This window comes from Charadrius vociferus, unplaced genomic scaffold, assembly GCF_000708025.1.
Source record: "Charadrius vociferus isolate BGI_N301 unplaced genomic scaffold, ASM70802v2 scaffold67, whole genome shotgun sequence".
In the NCBI taxonomy this organism is placed as follows: Eukaryota; Metazoa; Chordata; class Aves; order Charadriiformes; family Charadriidae; genus Charadrius; species Charadrius vociferus.
The window spans coordinates 3,646,747-3,664,594 of record NW_009649485.1 but is presented as its reverse complement, the minus strand read 5'-3'; the positions used below and the strand labels follow the sequence as shown (position 1 = coordinate 3,664,594).

At 37.4% G+C, this 17,848-nt stretch overlaps 1 protein-coding gene across 1 annotated transcript in view; it reads left to right on the top strand.

Annotated features, from left to right (window-relative positions):
- Positions 1-17,848, top strand: part of ATP2B2 (ATPase, Ca++ transporting, plasma membrane 2) — a 130,411-nt gene that overhangs the window by 84,509 nt on the left and 28,054 nt on the right. The window contains exons 14-18 of the mRNA XM_009889960.1: positions 1-31; positions 1,031-1,118; positions 8,329-8,435; positions 9,185-9,376; positions 17,474-17,687. The exon at positions 1-31 is cut by the window's left edge and continues 149 nt beyond it. Of these exons, the coding sequence (XP_009888262.1) occupies positions 1-31; positions 1,031-1,118; positions 8,329-8,435; positions 9,185-9,376; positions 17,474-17,687 (632 nt within the window). The remainder of the gene's footprint in view (positions 32-1,030; positions 1,119-8,328; positions 8,436-9,184; positions 9,377-17,473; positions 17,688-17,848) is intronic.

Below are 17,848 nucleotides of genomic sequence, written 5' to 3'. Positions count from 1 at the left end.
TAACAGAAGGATTCGAAATGAGAAGGGAGAGGTAACTCATATACTAAATCCATACAGATTACAAATATGTTACTAGAAAATAGCGAGAACGCTGAAATGTTGCTTCTCCTGCACTGATGTGTACCTCATTAGTGTATGCTGCTGCTTTTTACCCCTAGCCTTTTGCAATTCAAATACCATTGAAAATGCACTCTTTTCATGATGCGGAGCCACTATCAGTTTAGTGCTAGCCTAATTCAGCAGTTTTTAGAACTGTAGCGCTAGTCTACAAGAAATGAAACCCAAGCAGGGTTGTTAGCCAAGAGAAGAAACTCAACAGCGGTTTGCAGGGCTGTCTCATAAAAATGCAGTCTCTGCAGAGAACCAGCTCCTCTCCTCGCTTTATTTTATTCCACTTTATCTAATGTACTGCTATATCCACTCACTCTAACGATTTGCATAACAATCTGTTCTTTGGAAGATTAACTCCTCATACAGGCTATTGAAGTCAGCTTTAAAAAAGTAGACTCTGTGCTGTGTCTTTGAGTCCATCATTAATGAATGGACACAGTCGTTTACACCTCGCATTGACTGATGGAATCCTTCGGCCTTGTTGCTATTGGTATACAGAGAAAATTTTGCCATTATTGGTGCCAAAATGAAGTGAAGAACTTTGATTCAAATGTAGAATAGAACAACACACTTCTACTTATAAGCATGTTTGATCAACTTTAAGAAACTCCACTATCCTATATCTAGAGTCATGATTCTGAGTGGAATTATCCATAAAGGTGCTAAGAAAGGCTGATTAGATACCGTGGCAAATTTACCGATGTTAGCCAACCGCTGAGCTTTGGTATTAGAAAACTGCCTTTGTTGACCTCGCCTTCATTCGCAGCATTGATGGCGGTTGTAATTTTTCTGTGCTTTTGAAGAAAAGTTGCAGATCTGAATAGTGAAGTGAATCAGATGCAGACGAGACAAATGCATTTTGCTAATCACAGACTAACAGTTTTACTGTTTGGGGTTTTTTGTGTTTCGCCCCCTCCAGATTGAGCAAGAGCGGATCGACAAAATCTGGCCAAAGCTTCGAGTGCTTGCTCGCTCGTCTCCCACGGACAAACACACTTTGGTAAAAGGTGCGTGCAGACTACCTTTGTGCGTGTGTGTAATTAATGCCAGAGCTACTGAATTAAGTTTGGCACTCATCTGCATTTTAAAAATGTTACTGTTACAAATGGATCTGAGTTGTTACCTTTAATTGTACATCAATACATAATGCAAGGAAGTTTTCTCAGTAACCAAGTCTGTTCTGTTTGTGTTCTACCTGAGCCTTCACATGGAAAATAAGAGGAAACTGCTTGGCAGGAATATCAGAAATACCAGTAAGATGTCAGGCAAGCAGTTACAGGCCATCTCATATTTGCCTTGTGACTTTTAATTGGACTAGAACAAGACTCTAGCTGGGAAAGGGAAATGTGTGTTTCCTGGTCAGAAAGAAAATATTGTTGAGAAATAGGTTGTTCTTCATATAAACAAGAGGGTATAGATTTTGTAGTCTTTGCCTATACCTCTTTATGAAGAAAATTAGAACAAGCTCATTTAAGAGTAAATCAATGCACTCAAGTACATCTGTTCTCCCACAATTATTTTTAAAGAGTATTCCAAGATAAAAACCACTTTTCGTGTTACAGTAGCAGTTACTGGAGATGGTGTAACTAGGACCTGCCCTCTTTAGTATTACCAGAATGCAGATATGTTTTTAAGCCAATTCCATTTTCCTATAGGCTCACTAATTCTATGATTTGCATTGGCTTCCTTTAGATTCCTGGCTGTATTTTTAGTCTGGTTGTGTCCTATAAAGACTATACAGATTATATTCTCTCGCTATACTGTCTACAGATGGAAAGCTCTATCAAAGAGGGATTTGTTTGCAGTTTTCTTTATAAAGCCTTTTTCATATCTGTAGCTCACACTTCTTGATGACTTGAAATCTTACTCTGTTGACCTTGAAGCTCACGCTTAAAAGACTGCTGATGAAATCAGAACATTTCTGATTAGGAATAACATCATTTCTGGCCATGATAAGATGGGGCAGCAGCACAGAAGCCCTGTGTTTGCTGGCTCACTGCTGAAGAACGAACTGGATTATTTTGCTAAGGCCCTAGAAAGTCTGGAGAGGCTCTTAGCAATTCTTGGAGGAGCTAAAATTCAGCTAAGATCCAGCTGATCAGTTACATGTTTTCAGCTGGTTGACTACTTAAATAATAATTCACATTTAGGTAGGAAATAATTTCTGGATCTATGGATCTGTGCTTTTGGTATGGCAAGGTTTTATTGATATGGCTCCATACTTGGCTGATTTCAAAGGCTTTTGAGCAGAATGTAATTTTGTTTAAATGCCTCAATGACTTTAGAGCAAAAGTTCCATTGTGAATTTGAAGATTGGATCAGTTGAGTCCTTGGTGATTGGGACCAGTGTATGTGAAGGGGTCTGGAGGCATGGATCATGCAGAGAGCGCAGACTGTAAGCCCTGGCCTGGTGCACGAGATGGGGCAGCTGGAGACAAACTGCTGTGAGTCACCCTCTCCAGCCACTGCTTAGACCAGTGGTCTCTGAAGTGGGGTGCGCACACCTCGGGGACAATCCGCTGGGATGCAGGAAGAAAATATTTTTTACCATTATTAAATAGAAGACTATTTGAAAAATACTGTTTATTTCATCTCTACCCCATCCTTTTCTAATGTGTGGTTTATAATGTACATACTATTAGTACAGTAATACATGTGTATAATTTATAAACAATATGCGTGTTTTGGGGGTGTGTGCTCAAAAAGATTTTACCGATAGGCATTCATGATGGAAAAGGTTTGGAGACCACTGGTTTGGATAACATAATTATTAGCTCCATAGGTCAGTATTAAAAAGTTAGCTGAAGTTTCCTCACTTGCCTAGTTCATATAAAATACTATCTTACAGCTCTTAGAGGACATGAATTGTACAGCCTAATAGTTTGTTTGTTTCAGAAACACATAACAATTTGTGTTTCATTAACTGGATTAAGTAAGTCCCTTGGGAGTACTCATTTGTATCATTCAGGATTTTCCCTTAAGAGGAAAATGAAACCTTTGCCAGAGAAAATGAAATCAATAAAGAGCTGAAGAAAAATAAGCAACAAATTATCGATGTTTTATAGCATATGCACTTTTACAACCCAAAAGATATTTTCTACTGCTGAACGCCTTCTGCAACTGATACAATTAATGTTTTAAAGATGTGACAAGGTCAAATGATAGAGCAATTAAGTATCTAACGAAGTTCAAGAACAAGTCTGTGGAAAATCGATGGAATTTTTTGGCTCATAATACTCCAAGGGCCATTAAAAGTTACAAGAAACTATTTAAATGTTCACTAGTTTTGGACCTCTTGTTAGAAAGTTATGTTTTTCTCAGACACTTGAGGGATCAAGAGGATTTTCTGTTCTTTGATGTATTCTATCTGCTGTAGGGTAAAAACATACATCACAAAATAAACTTTTTTTATATTCAATTTTTAATGACATACAGCTGCTGGAGGGAATATTTTTTTTCTCCTTAACACAGCACAATCCCACCCAGCAAAAGGATCATTTTTATTTTGCATTTTTGTTTTTACTACTGCTAAGGGACTAGAGAAAGGCATGCTTCAGCATTTCAGGCTGCACAGACAGTTTCTCTCAAATATTTATGGCTTTGAAGTAGAGGTAGATTGAAAAAAAAAAGTCAAAATGGTTTATCATCACAAACTGTTTCAGTGAAACAAAATTTTAGATATCTCAATCCAACTGAAATACAATTTCTTATGGATTTTGTGACATTATTTCATTTTTTTTACCCTATTTCAAAATACAAGAAAATAAAAATACATATCATTGATACTGATGTGACCTTATAATATTATTGGTGAAATACTTCAATATTGTCATAATGTTTTTTAAAATGCAATGGGAAGCAAGTTTTTAGTACTGATGGAAAAATATCATCATCTTCTTACCCGAAGGTTTAGAGAAGATGAAATAAATATTCAGTTTACCAGTTAAAGAAGCTGTGCTTTCCAATGTGTTTAAATTAGGCTGGAGTTATTTTTCTGTGATATTAAAAAAAAGTATTCTATTCTTATGTAAGGCTGATTTATTAACAAGCAGAAAGGGAACTTTAAAGAAAAGAAGTTTTTTAATAATTACCCTTAATTACTAAAATATTTCCAATATTATTGCATGGGATGGTATTATATTCATGACCTCATTAAGGTGGACATGCCATGAGACTAGGTAGAATAATAAAAATAAAGAAAAGTGTACTAACTGAAATTCTGACGTTAAATATCAGCATTTTGCAAATTGCAAGTGTTTTTGATTTCCATTTGAGAGAATTTTTTTAATATTTATTTTTATTCCATTTCATATGAAGAAATATTCAGAAAGTTGACCTGTTCCAATGTAAAAAGTCAACTTCAACCAACTCTTCCCTGAAGTGATGAACATAAAAATAGTTTAAAGGAAGCAGGAGGTACACTGCATTTGAATCTAGAGTTTTATACTCTGTAAATACCACTTGGGTCTCTGTATACAGTCTGTGTTAGGTGTAACTTTGTGGGAGGCACTGACGCCTTGAAAGTTCACCTTGAGTGTTTCAGTCTTATAATATAAAGCATATGGGTGGTGCATGCTTAGTACAGAAATACGTGGGTTTTTGCCGTGTTCTTCTCTGCCATTCTAATATCATGAACTTTGTGGAGCACTATTCACTTAACAATTACCACTGCTGTCTCTAATGTTATATATAACACTTCTACATTAACCTTTAAAGCTCTACTCCTGCACATACTTAAGCATGTAACTAAAGTGAATTTAAATTTTCTTTCAGACAGTCTTTCTAAATTCTTGTTAAATTAACTTCAAAAAGTTTGGAAATGTTAAAAACTAATCTCAACAGGACATGCCTATGAAAATAACATTAGTGCATCTGTCAATGTTTAGCTTGTCAAAGAAACCTAGATATGTGTAAGCATACAGGATGATCAACTTCCCTGCATCAATAACACCTGAATTGGTGTGCGTCTTTGAAATGCTCTACTGTAGCTTAGTTTTTCCTGTCTGCCCGTTTTGAGTTAATCAGTTGAGACAGAAGGAAATACCTCAATTGTGATTTTTTTTCTCCCAGAACAAGCGGCTGCTTACTGATGCGGCTCTAAGGGTGACAATGCAAGTAAGAGTTGTTTAAATAAAGCAGCGTTTGTTCTGCAATAAAGGGAGAACCTGAACTATACTTGATGTTTTTCATCTGAGCCATGGGTACAGATAGCTCCTTGTCAAAGAAATGGAAGACACACTGTTGCTTAATGTTCTTTATATTATTATCCTGAGTGGATCTGATGTAATGCTTGCTTAATGTTAGATGGGAGGGAGGTGGGGAGATACGGGATATACTTCACTTTCAGCTGTGCGTGCAGTGCTGGTAACTTTTATAGCAAGCTTGTGCATATAGTGCCTGTCTTGATAGCTATACGTAGTCATTTTAAATATGATCTTTTCCCTCATCAGAAACAAGCTGCTTGCTCTGAAAAACTTATGCCTTATGTAAGCTACATGACTCCTCCCCAAATTCCTGCAGCATCAGCGGAATCAGTGTGTGGAAGACACTGTAATGTGTTGCTCTAGGTGTACTCGTGTGGCTGTCGGATAAAATTCGTTTTGACAGAGGAAAATCCTGGACAAACAGCTTAAGATGAGGGAACAGACCAATGAAACAGCAAAGGCTATTTTGGAAGGAAGCTTTGCTGAGTTTTAGGAATTCCCCTGCTATACCTTGCAGACCTGTTCTTATTAAAACACTGTCTATAAGAATTCAACTGGAGTAAAGCAGTTTATTTTGAAGACATTTTCTGTCTGTTAGACATGACTAACTAATACTGAAGCTTCTTTTTAGCTGTTTTGAATGCGTGGAAAGGCCAGTGAATGTTAAAGGAACAGGCATTCTCTTTATTGGCAGTCTGTCAGGTCGTGCCCTTATTTACATTTTTCCCTGATCACTGAAGCAGTTGCCCTCCACAGCTGAAGGTTGCAGAAGCATAGCCCTTCCTAGGCACCCCTCTTCTCTTTGGTCCCTTACACTGTTTGTAAAATCTATACAGACACATTGCTCGGTCACAACTACGAACAGAACGATGTCAAAGAAAGAAAACAAACCAAACAAACCAAAAGCTAGAAGTAAATGTAGTTATGAAGGAGGCAAATGCTGGAAAGAAGAAAAGCATTCAGAAATGTGAGGAAGGGACGAGGAGGAACAGATTAAAAGGAGCATGCAGAAGTCAGGGAGCCTAAGTATAGCTATGATAAATCCTCTGAATCCCAAATAATCACTACTGCTCCATTTTAGAAATTTGGCTGACGTACAAATGAAAGTTCTGCAAAGATCTTCTCTCCTCCTATGAATAGCACTGAAGTCCATCCACATACTGTTGTGCCATGCATTGGCATATTTCTGATGACACGAGCAATGGTCACTGCGATGAAGGTGTGTGGCTGAGATGCTGATTATAACCGAGACCATTGTATGTCTATTTTTCCATGACTGCTGATTATGCAGTTCTGTGCTCTGGAGGGCACTGGGCTTATCCTGGCTGCACAGTTTACTTCTGGGAATAAAAATGACTACTAAACCTTGTGAACAACTACTAAACCTTGTAACTGCCTTAGCTGCATCCAGCAATTGGCTGATGCAGGGTAGTTGGGTAGTGTAGTCATCGACATTAGAGCAGTATCTATTAGGAGGTCCTTTGTTAAAGCCTCTTCAACTGGATTTGGGTTGTGCTCCCGTTTGGAAGCCAGTTGTGAGAGGATGCTATCTACCTGTTTGGAGCAGTTAATAGTGTGATTTGTCAGAGGATTTAATGATTTTTTTCAGAAGCTTAAACAATTAATTTAACATCAAAGGGTGTGTTAATAACAAGAAGGGAAGACCAAAATAAATGCTTTTAACAGTAATGGCAGCTGATGTTCCTGTTCATTTAGTAATAACAAAGGCAAATCACCCTAACAAATTGAAAGCTCGAATTATGAGATCTTATCAGAATAATGTGTCATTTATCTGGGTTCATACTGCCAATGGAAAGTGAATAGGTTTTTTTCTGATTTTCATAAGACTGAAAAATTCAGGACACTAACTGCTTCCATACTGCTTTGCAATCTTCTGGGTGTCTGATAAGCCTGAACCTCGCCAAGAGGCAACTATTGCTCTGTAATCTGCAATTTCCTATTTCTGGTTAGTTATCTGATACGTGAGTTATTTTTTTTCCAGAGTAGTATGAAAGCTTTTCACACTGGGTAGGTTTTGATAATTGTTTTTAGAGGCTATGACTTTGTGCAAAATGTGTTAGCAAAAGGAATTTTGTCATTTTTCCCCCACTAAGTTATTAATATGGAGAGGTGCTCTTGTAGCCTGCAGAACAATCCTGTATTCTAGACTCATAATCAAATGGACTCTGACGTGGAAATAAAAACATGAGTGGTGAATGATCTCCATCCTATGGAAAAACAGGGCTGCTTCTGTAACCTTAGAAAAAGTCTTTGTTCTTTTCCTTACTTTCTCCATTTGCATAAGTGAAAAATACTTCCCTGCAGGCTAGTTGCATGAAACTTGATTCACCAAGTGAGAAGTGCTTTCTTTTCTGAAATGATCTCAAAATTTTATTATGTCTATTTATTAAAATGTTTGGCTCCAGAATTTAAAGAATTCTTTTGTATCTTCTTAATCATTGTTTGGCAGAATTGAAGATGTCTGTTAAAATGCTAATTTGGCTCCAGCTAAATAAAATTCTTCAATGGCATTTGTTATCCTTAGGTTAAACTGATTGCCAGAAGGCATCCCAGTAAAGCAGTACTACAGTTCAGTCCCAGTTTAGGAGAGCTTTAAGCATGAACTTAGTCTTTGACAAATCCTTTCCACTGATGTTTAATCAGAGAGCTGGGCTGAAATGGGTTTACTGTGACACATAATTGTAAATAGTAGAAATCTTCCAAAGGAACATAAAGAGCTGATCTCATTCCCTTTCAAGTCTATGCAAGTTTTGTTGATGTTTTGATGATGCAGGATCAGAACTTGCCATGTAAATTCTAGTAGTGATGTCTAGTAGTGATGACACTGCTTTCATCATTATTTTCCTTAAAAATCAACTGTATTAATCTCTGTAAGACTTGTGTGTTATTATGTAGTCTGTATTACACAGATCCTGCTATTTTTAGAGGGAAGTTTTATCTTGCTAATTATTTTATATCTATTTATGTATACACACACATATGTTTTTTGCAGGTATTATTGACAGCACACAGGTGGAACAGAGGCAGGTTGTAGCTGTGACTGGTGATGGAACCAACGATGGACCAGCACTTAAAAAAGCTGATGTTGGCTTTGCAATGGTATAATCTTGAGTATATTTACTGATGTTCGTGTCATTATAAATTTGCTTTAAGAGGTCTTTCATTGATTAGGTGTTGGGAAAGTTGCTTAGTTATTACTTGTCAGTGAAGCAATATATTAGAGGGGGGGAATTATGTTGCTTCAGAATCCTTTAATTTACTATGCTAGGTTCACTGGTATTGCTTGTTTTGATACTTTTTCAATATTTTGCCTAAGGTAATTATTGGCTATATGTGGAATTTTGTGCCAATACAGAAAGATCATCTCTATGTTCTTCAAAACACTGGAGTGCTATTTAGCTTTGGTAAAATCCATCACTGATTGTAAAGATGTCTTCCCAACATACTCGTGACTCTGAAGACATTAATATACTGGACTATATATTATGATACATAATTCTAATATTTTTAGCAATTCTGTTCATGTCTATTAATAAAATATCATCAATGATAAAAATAACTCAGAAGATTGGTAGTCATTAAGCAGATAATTTAAAACGCTCTAAACTATCATTACATGAGTTCCACTGCTCTATATCAATTCCCTTTTCTGCGTCCTTATTCACTTTCAAAAATAGGCCAAATTAGCTAACTTCCTAGCAAACAGAAAATGCGGAATATACTCAGCAGTCACTGTTACTATGCCGGGAAGTCTCCGTATACCTGTGGACTTCAAATGAGTATGAAGATTTGTATTCTGTCTCTGTACTTTCTAGTAGGTAATTTTACTCCCACTTAATTTTTTCCAGGGTATTGCTGGAACAGATGTTGCAAAAGAAGCCTCAGATATCATCCTAACGGATGACAATTTCAGTAGCATTGTGAAGGCTGTAATGTGGGGACGTAATGTCTATGACAGTATCTCCAAGTTCCTGCAGTTCCAGCTCACTGTTAACATTGTGGCTGTGATTGTGGCTTTCACTGGCGCCTGCATTACCCAGGTAAGGGTAACCTCAGGTGTTGCTTAAACTATGGGGCCAAATCCTACCAAGCTACATTCTCTTTTAAGTAATGGTGGCTTACGTTTGATTCTTACTTCATCCATCAGAAAGTATGCTTTCTGAAATTCTTCTGAGCACTAGGAGTGTATTTAGGATCAAGCTGCTAAATGTTAAATTGCTGTTGACGTAAGGAAGTGTACTAATCCATCTTCTCCTGGAAGAAAATTGCTTTTAGGAGCTGCTAGTTTTTGTGCGGCCTCCATACAGCTCCCCTTTTTTAATTACACGTTATTGTCATGACTGAGCCTGTGATGATAGGACAGAAAATGTCAGGGGTTGGGAGAAGGAAGAGGTTATGGGACTTAGCCTTTTCCTCTCTGAACATTTCACTATTATATATATATTTCTTGATGGATTGTGGAATGGGATTATTATTTTCAAGACAGCAGTACTGACACAGAAGCAATCCCAGCAGGGGAGCTTTCTGACTGATAAAATTATTTTGTTGCTTTCAGGCAATTCCTTTTAATTTCAGATGCAAATGACAAACCAATTCAATGACGCGTACAGTTGGGCTTTGATCTCTTTTTCTCCCTCTGCATTAATCCCTCATTGCAATCCCGGTGTAAAAGCAACACGTCTAGGTCGTTTACAAAAAGCATATGTGAAAGCAAACCACATTTTTTTCCATTCAAATTACTGCTTTTTGATAATAAAATTAAGTTGTTGGGGTTTTTTTCATTAGAAAATAGCAAAGCATGCAGTTTTCAGTGCTGTCACTCCCTAAAATAATGTATATTTCAGATGCTGCAGACAGGTGCTGTTAGGAAATGCCTCCTGTGGTTGAGAGACAGTGTGGGAAAGCTGATGCTTCCCTGTCTTGTGCATCATACAGATACACGTACCTGTTTCAGCAGGTAAATTTCACCTCATGCACACCTGAGCAAAACAATGAATAAGTCATTAGCTCTGCTCCAGGGTAAACTTACATTGTAATCATGGAATTGATACTTGAAACCAGAAACCCAGGTACCTTTACAAAACCATGAGGTCAAACTTCTCCTGAGCCTTGCCTGACATGTGGAGGCCTTTTCCCTGCTGCATACGAGGAGTCTGCGAGCTCCCAGGTTCTGCTAGCACCGTGCAGCGGCTGGGGAGATACAGCTGCCGGCGTGTAGCTGCTCTGAGCTTAAGGGAGCATAAGGCTAGTGCTGGGGCTGGGATTTGCAGAGAACTCAGAGATGGCTGGTTTGGAAGCAAGTGGAAGTGATCTTAACAAATGAAATAACTATTTTATTCTGGACAAAGGAAGCGCAGAGAGACCTCAATTCACTTGTTTTCCAAGAAGTAAAAATTGCTGGCTGATAAGTGCTAGATCCATACCACAAGGCCCCAGGTCTTGATGATACCTTGTTGTCACAGTTGAGCCTGTGCTATGGGACAAAATTACTGACGTTGAGGCAGAAGTTGGAGAACTTTTCCTCTTCCCTTGGGAAATATTTCCAAGCGTATTGAGAAAATGCTTAGCTGTAAAGTGATTGTTGCTGGTAACAGAAGGTATGTGAATAAGGACTAAAAGTCTTGCAAGGTCAGTCTCCTGGATTTTTATTAGTGGTCCAAAACCATATAGAAAAAGGCGCTAACAGCAACGTGGTAAGAATACTATAATTGGAACTGAGACGAGTGCTTAATTTTAAGACCCTGGTTTATAGACAAACAATCACAGCCTACTAACGTTCATTTAAGGCGATTTTTTTTCATTAGTGTCCAGTATTTTTTCAATGGCTTTGTGAAAGCATGAAGGGAAATATATTCTATTTGTTAACTAAGGAATTTCTATTTTATTCTTGAAGAGGTGAAACATTACTGAAACAGTGCAAAGACTATTTTAAATCAAGTCTAAGTGCATGTATAGTGCATAATCAGTACAAGCATATTCCCCTGTCTAATTCCAGAGCTTTCTTCATCCTTTGAATCATTCCATTGGCTTCTGAAAGGATTTGTGGGCCTAAAATGCCCAGTGCATTTTATATTGCCCCCATGGTCTGTAAGACCATCACTGAGCCTGTGAAGTCTACTGTCCGTGTTTACAGGTTTTAATGTACACCTCCTAGAATTCCTGTATTTCTGTCCAAATGGATTCTTACACAGTTCCTCAATTTGGCAGTAAAAATGCACATCCCAAAGAAGAGGCCTGAAAGGAGCTAAAACTGAAATTGTAGCAAAAAGGCAGCAGTTATTTCCATTGTAGTTCTGTTTACACTCAACGGCCTGACTGCTGATAATCTCAAGTGGCTCTCAGTTCTCTCATTCAAGAAGGATCTTGCCTCACGAATGAACGTTATTATGTTAGGCTTTGACTCAAAGACTCTAGCCAGTGAAAGGGCATTATGTTTATTTGGCTTATAAGCTTTACTAAAAATTACACTTGAGAACATACTGTACCCTCTGGTTGCTATGAAAATAGCTCTAGCACAAAATGCATGAATATACCAAAAAATGTTGCGTACAACAGGCTAGCTCCATGTACATACATCTAAGTCTGCAAAACTAGATACACAGGTCTTGAACTACTATTTTGACTGAAACATTTAAGTTCTTAACAAACAAATGAAGCTAAAATCCATAATTTCCAAAAGGTACTACAGCTTTCTGTGACCTGCAAAATGAATATAAAGAAGGTCCACATGGGACTGAATTTTACTTTGCTTTTAGGTAGCCAGTTTGGCTTTGTTTGAGACACAGAGTATGATTTTAGTCCACAGTTAATATTCAGGTTAATGAATATTACACAGGCTACCCTTTTAGTGGTATTTCGTCAAATGTTGAATGAGAAAAATTCTATGTAGGTAGTAACATTTCTTTCATGCTTCTTAATGTCACCTCTCAAAAAATCTGTTGTGCAATTCAGAACCAGCATACTGGGATGCTTTGAGCAAGAAGCTTCTTTTACACTTCACTACTCTTTGGTGTTTCTGCTGTTTGTGCTTAAAGGAAGTGCAAAGAGGATAAAATCTTTGTTTTGACTATTTTTTTTAACACCTGGCTTGTGCTTTGCAACTAAATAGACTTACTTTTATTCAGTCTTGATCCTGCAGTTGCCTCAGTGTACACGTAAATATGCGTGGGTGGTCATATCACTGCAGGACTCCTAGTGAAACCGCAGCAACCCTATATTATTAAAAGGATCTGACTGTGTGAGTACTATTAGGAGTGAAACTAGACCTCCAAAGAGCACCCAGAGAATGCATTGCCAAGGAGGAGCTGATTTGTTTGGTGCAGAGCTCCTTAGGAGCGCCATGGAGAGGCTTAAGAAAAATATCAGGTAGAACCTGTGACCATTAGTGGTCATTTTAAGAATCTGCTGCTTTATTTCTCAAATACATAAATAAATTCAGTGTCCTTGCCAATTCCACTTCAGGGAGCTACTAGTTAGCTTAATTCTGTTAATGTTAAGCAAATATTATTTTAATATTTATCTACCCAATGCCTGCCTCAGTAAGGTGCTGCTGTTAGAGGGATTATCTACTGTATCTACTATCTCTATTTTGTCCTGGTTTGCTGTTTCAATAGATGTTTAACTACATGTACAAAGTGTAAGTGACCCTATGTGCTACTGCAATGTTATATAAGGATTACAAAGGAGTAGCAGTGGGCTGTTAAAGAAGTTATTATGCAGACAAAATGGGACCAGTGCAAATGGTCATTTGGTATTCTCTGTCATCAGTCCAGCACGAAGTCATGTTAAGGTAACAGAAATCATATTCTAAGCAGCACAGGAATTACAGGTACAGTGTCACCTCTTGGCAAGATTAGTGCCTAAGCTGCCCCTCACAGGGATCTAACTTACACTGGGCCCTGTTTCAGTTTACAGCTGCTCAATGTATAAGCCAAGAGTTTGGAATTTTCAACTAATAATGAACTTTTGTGTTGTGATTCTATAATTAGGTAAAGCACTCTGAGATCTAGGTCATACAAGAAAACCAAGCTTAAAGAAGTCTCTGATGGAAAGCTGAATCAGGATCACTCAATCTATGGCTGCAGAGGTGCTCTTAATTCTGTGTTCAGTGTGTACCTAGCACCCAGCAATGAGATCACAACTGTCAGTTCTGCTAGTGTGCAGTTTGTGTGGCACAATGCCGCTGAGCTGTATTAATTCACCTTATCTTTCAACTAATCTAAATCATTTACTTCTTGCTTCCTTCTCTCTGTGTTGCCCAATGCGTACTTTTAAAATTATCAGGGTATGGTTATCGTGACCAGTTTTCATATAATTGTCCTTTCTTTTTAGCAATGATTTCCTCAGGTTAAACCAATATTTTCTTTCTTCAGTGATTTTATGAGATATGAACTTATATTCTGACTTCATTCTCTGAATAACTTTTTTGCAGAGCCCTCAGTGAGGGTTCTTCTTTGGAGCTCTGCCTACAGTTAGTGAGAATTTTGTACTTCAGATGAGTCACTGCTCCACATCTCTAGGTATCATATAGAATTCCATACATTCCCTACAAAGCCAAAAGGTTCATCCTATTTCCTGTGCCCAACGTATAAACAGTACCAAGAGAATACTAGGTGTTTACATTCGGAGCTGTTAAAAGTAATCTGGGTACATACAAAATTTCAGTTCAGTGAAGTGGTAACAGTTTTTTACTGGCACTATAAGCTGGTAGGTTTGTCTGTGCCAAATTTAGTCTGTGCCTCCAACTGTGGAGGCAATGTAGCTATTCAAAAAGGTTGCATTAAAGAAAGACAAAGATGGTGTTTTAACATTTTACATTCAAATTATTATTCTCGTACTTTGAGAAAGGCTTAATGTTTTAGCAGACATTAGGAACTGAAAACAGTGAGTCTATAGGACATTATGTTTGGAAAATTAAATGTTAATTAAAAAGCACTGTAGCAATGAACTACCGCATGAATCACTTATTGTTTTTACAGATCGTGTTCAAAAAATGAGGATGATCTATACTTACATGTAAAAGGTGGTAATTTACATGGTTATAATGTTTTACTGCAGAACTGTATTTGGCAAATCCTAAAATAATAGCATTGGCAAATTTGAAAAAGCTATAATGTAAAATCAAAGTATGTACTGTTTAGCTTTGTTTCGGGAAGGCTTAGAGGCATGGAAATAGAATTGAGGATGCCCCTTCCATACAATTAGTAGACAGTGTGATCTAGCAGTAGAAGCAGGGGCTAACATTTTTTTGCATTAACGTATATAAAGTTAACCTACCAGAAAAGCTCATTTTTATGAATCCATGCATGTGTTCTGTGACAAGTGGGAGTAAAGAGGTAAGGGTGAAAATACCTTTTTATTCCCTTACAGCTTGTCATCTAAATCAAAAGTAACAAGCTCTAAAATTTGTGAGGCTCTGCATGTCACAAAAGATTTGTAGTTTATTTCCAGCCTTTGGTGATTTGTACTTTTAAGTGTTTCCAAAATGAAGTGTAACATCACTTGATTTAAGGGATATTTTCCTTTTCCCTCTAGGCCAATGCTAACCTATTCCAAGGTCAAGTGGAAAGGAATTTGACAAATAAGTGGTGATTTTGGGTGGTTTGCACTTTGAACAGCTTTCATCCGCAAAGTTTTCAGAAAGTGAATTAAGAATTATTAGCTAGTCAGTTAGTGGCTAAAATGCAGTGAAAAGAACACTGAATTTGCATCCCACTTGCGTAAGTGACTAAAATCTGTAATGGAAGACTAAGCTCCTTAGCTGATACGTATTTTCCTCAGTTTCCACCAACTAATCAGAAATCAGATAGAGTTGCAGTGGAAATTTCATTCCACTGCCTGCCCAGGCTAATGTGTATTTAATGTTTTGGCTTCAGCTTAGAATGAGCTTTCACACTTGACTGCACAGGGTAGCACTGCCAATAATAGATAATTATTAGAGGCACCATAGCCACCCAAGGTGATTGGCAGTGCGAAATGGTGAGAACGTGTTGTTGCCAGAACTGATGACTGCCAATTACACTTGTGTGATTTAGAGACTGAAAGAATCTGACTTTTTGCTATGCTAGGAATATGTCAGGCTCTGATAGACACCTGAGCATTTGACTGTTTCTTAAGTGCAGCGGACGAATTCACTTTTATTGACATAGAAGTCAGCGCATGAAGCAGAAATTCAGCTATTGTAACATCTCAAAGTAGAGGATGTTGCTCAAGAAAACGTATTAACTAGACAGGTAAAAATATGACAAGGAAAATTCTTCAGTAGAAAGCACGTTTTCTTCTTTCTCGATATAGTGTGTCTAAGTCTGGCGTCTCTGAGGCCTAGCAACAAACTGCTTTTAGTGCAAGTAGTCTCCTTATTTGAGCCATTGGTGTTAAAAAAATAAATGATGTTGCAATTTGGGACATTTTGTCCTGATTGCTTTTAGTTTTCTAGCCACCTCTAAAGACAGACCTGCATATCAAATGAGTGAGCTGAACTCTCCAGATAAGCCCAGTCAATGCAACCCATAACCAAGAGGTCAAGAACCTAGTCATGCTAATCTCACTCCCTTCCCTGATATAACCAACCTGTAAGACTTAGAAACAGTAGGTTGCTTTTCTCCATCCCTTTGAATAAGCCAAAAATAAATTATTTTTTATAAATAAAATACAGCAAAATTTGTGTAAATATAAGGGTGTTAAAAATATGTGTTCAAGAGGAAATAATATTTTATCTCAAGGGATACCTGGCATATAAACCAAATCCACAAGAGACAAACCCACTTATTCTTGTTCTCTCCTTATGTCCTTGGGATACTGAATGGATATTGGCCCTCATTATTTGACAATAATTCATTAAAAGTGAAGATTTAACCCTTTGAAGAAAAGGGCAGAGTTCATAAGGTGTTGTTATTGGCTTTGACTTGGCTTGTTCACTACTGCAGCACCATGGTAATGTAATGAATAAAAATAGTGCTCTGATCTGCCGATTTTCACACTTCAGATTAACTTCCTTCCATTATAAAATTTGTCATACTGATACCTTAATACTTTTGAGACTCTGTTTTGCTAGTAAAAACTGTTCATTTGAAACAGGAAGGAGACTTTACTAATGCTGTCCCTTTTGTATTCAGTCTAAAGGCACAGGAGGTTGTTAGATACAAAAAAAGAGCCTACTTCATTTTTCCTGATACAGCTCCTTGAAGCAATTGCGTCTACCTATCATCACAGCTGCCCCAATGAATTACAAATCAAAACTTTGTAATAGTCATCCAGAGTTCTCCTGAGATCTGTTAGTTTGTGTTATTTATTTACCTTTTTTATAAAAAAACAACCACGATCTAAAGTCCTGTGTAATAGGACCATAGACTCTTTCTCGAATTAAGTGAGGAAAGAGCTCCTTCTAGTGGTTGGCGATCCGCTTCAGAAAGTAAATACTTCATCCTGACAAGTAGTAATGTTTGGGGTTTTTTTCTTTCCAGTTCCATAGTTCCACATACGCCATCCTGTTACTCGGCAAAGTAATGAAGATTTCCTTACTTTTGCACACATTTGATATAGCTTAATGAGTTTCAGAATTTTTTATCAGGCATTTTTTTCATCAGTACTGTTTTTAAAAGGTCCTATTTAAGTAAGACATATTAAAATTTCTCAGTAATTATTTAATAAATTTTTAATCATTTCAAGCTGTTCCTGAAAAAACAGATAGGTAGGTTATAGTAAAAGGAAACATTACTTCTTAAATTGTTGCCGTGTCATTTTTCTTCCAGGAAAGAAACTCCCACTTGTGTTACCTAGTTACCTAAACTCAGCTGAAAATTTAAGCATGATGCATGAAGTAAGAGAGGGTGCTGTAAAATGTATTATAAAGTGTTAACGTTATGCTTTATAAGAATTGTGTGATTGTAAATATTCCTAATTTAAATGATTGGAGAGAAATAATTTATCTTTGCTCAGATCACTGTGTCTCCTGTGATTCTGGTCTTGCATAAGAAATACAAGAAAGATCACGGTAGGTCAGACCAAAGGTCGACGTATTTCATTATCCTGTCTTCATCACTGCTTGCAGTCAAACAGGAAGAAATGAAATCACAGTACATGACCTGACAAGAATTATTTTTCTAGGAAATATGTAACTTTCTAATTTGTCTCCACAGGACTCTCCTCTAAAAGCTGTACAGATGTTGTGGGTCAATCTAATTATGGACACCTTTGCCTCGCTTGCTTTGGCCACCGAACCTCCAACAGAGGCTCTATTGCTAAGAAAGCCATATGGCAGGAACAAACCTCTTATATCCCGTACCATGATGAAGAACATTCTGGGCCATGCTGTTTATCAGCTTACTCTCATATTTACACTTCTTTTTGTCGGTAAGAAAGTTTGTTAGGCTTGCTGCGTAGTTTAGAAGCATCTAGGTCTTGTAGCCTGACACGTCGAAATGTTTTGAATGTAACCACTTAATGCACATTTATCAAGTCTGTCGGAGTTAAACAGCTAGGAGGACCAAGCTGTTTAACGGCGTCAGAAACAG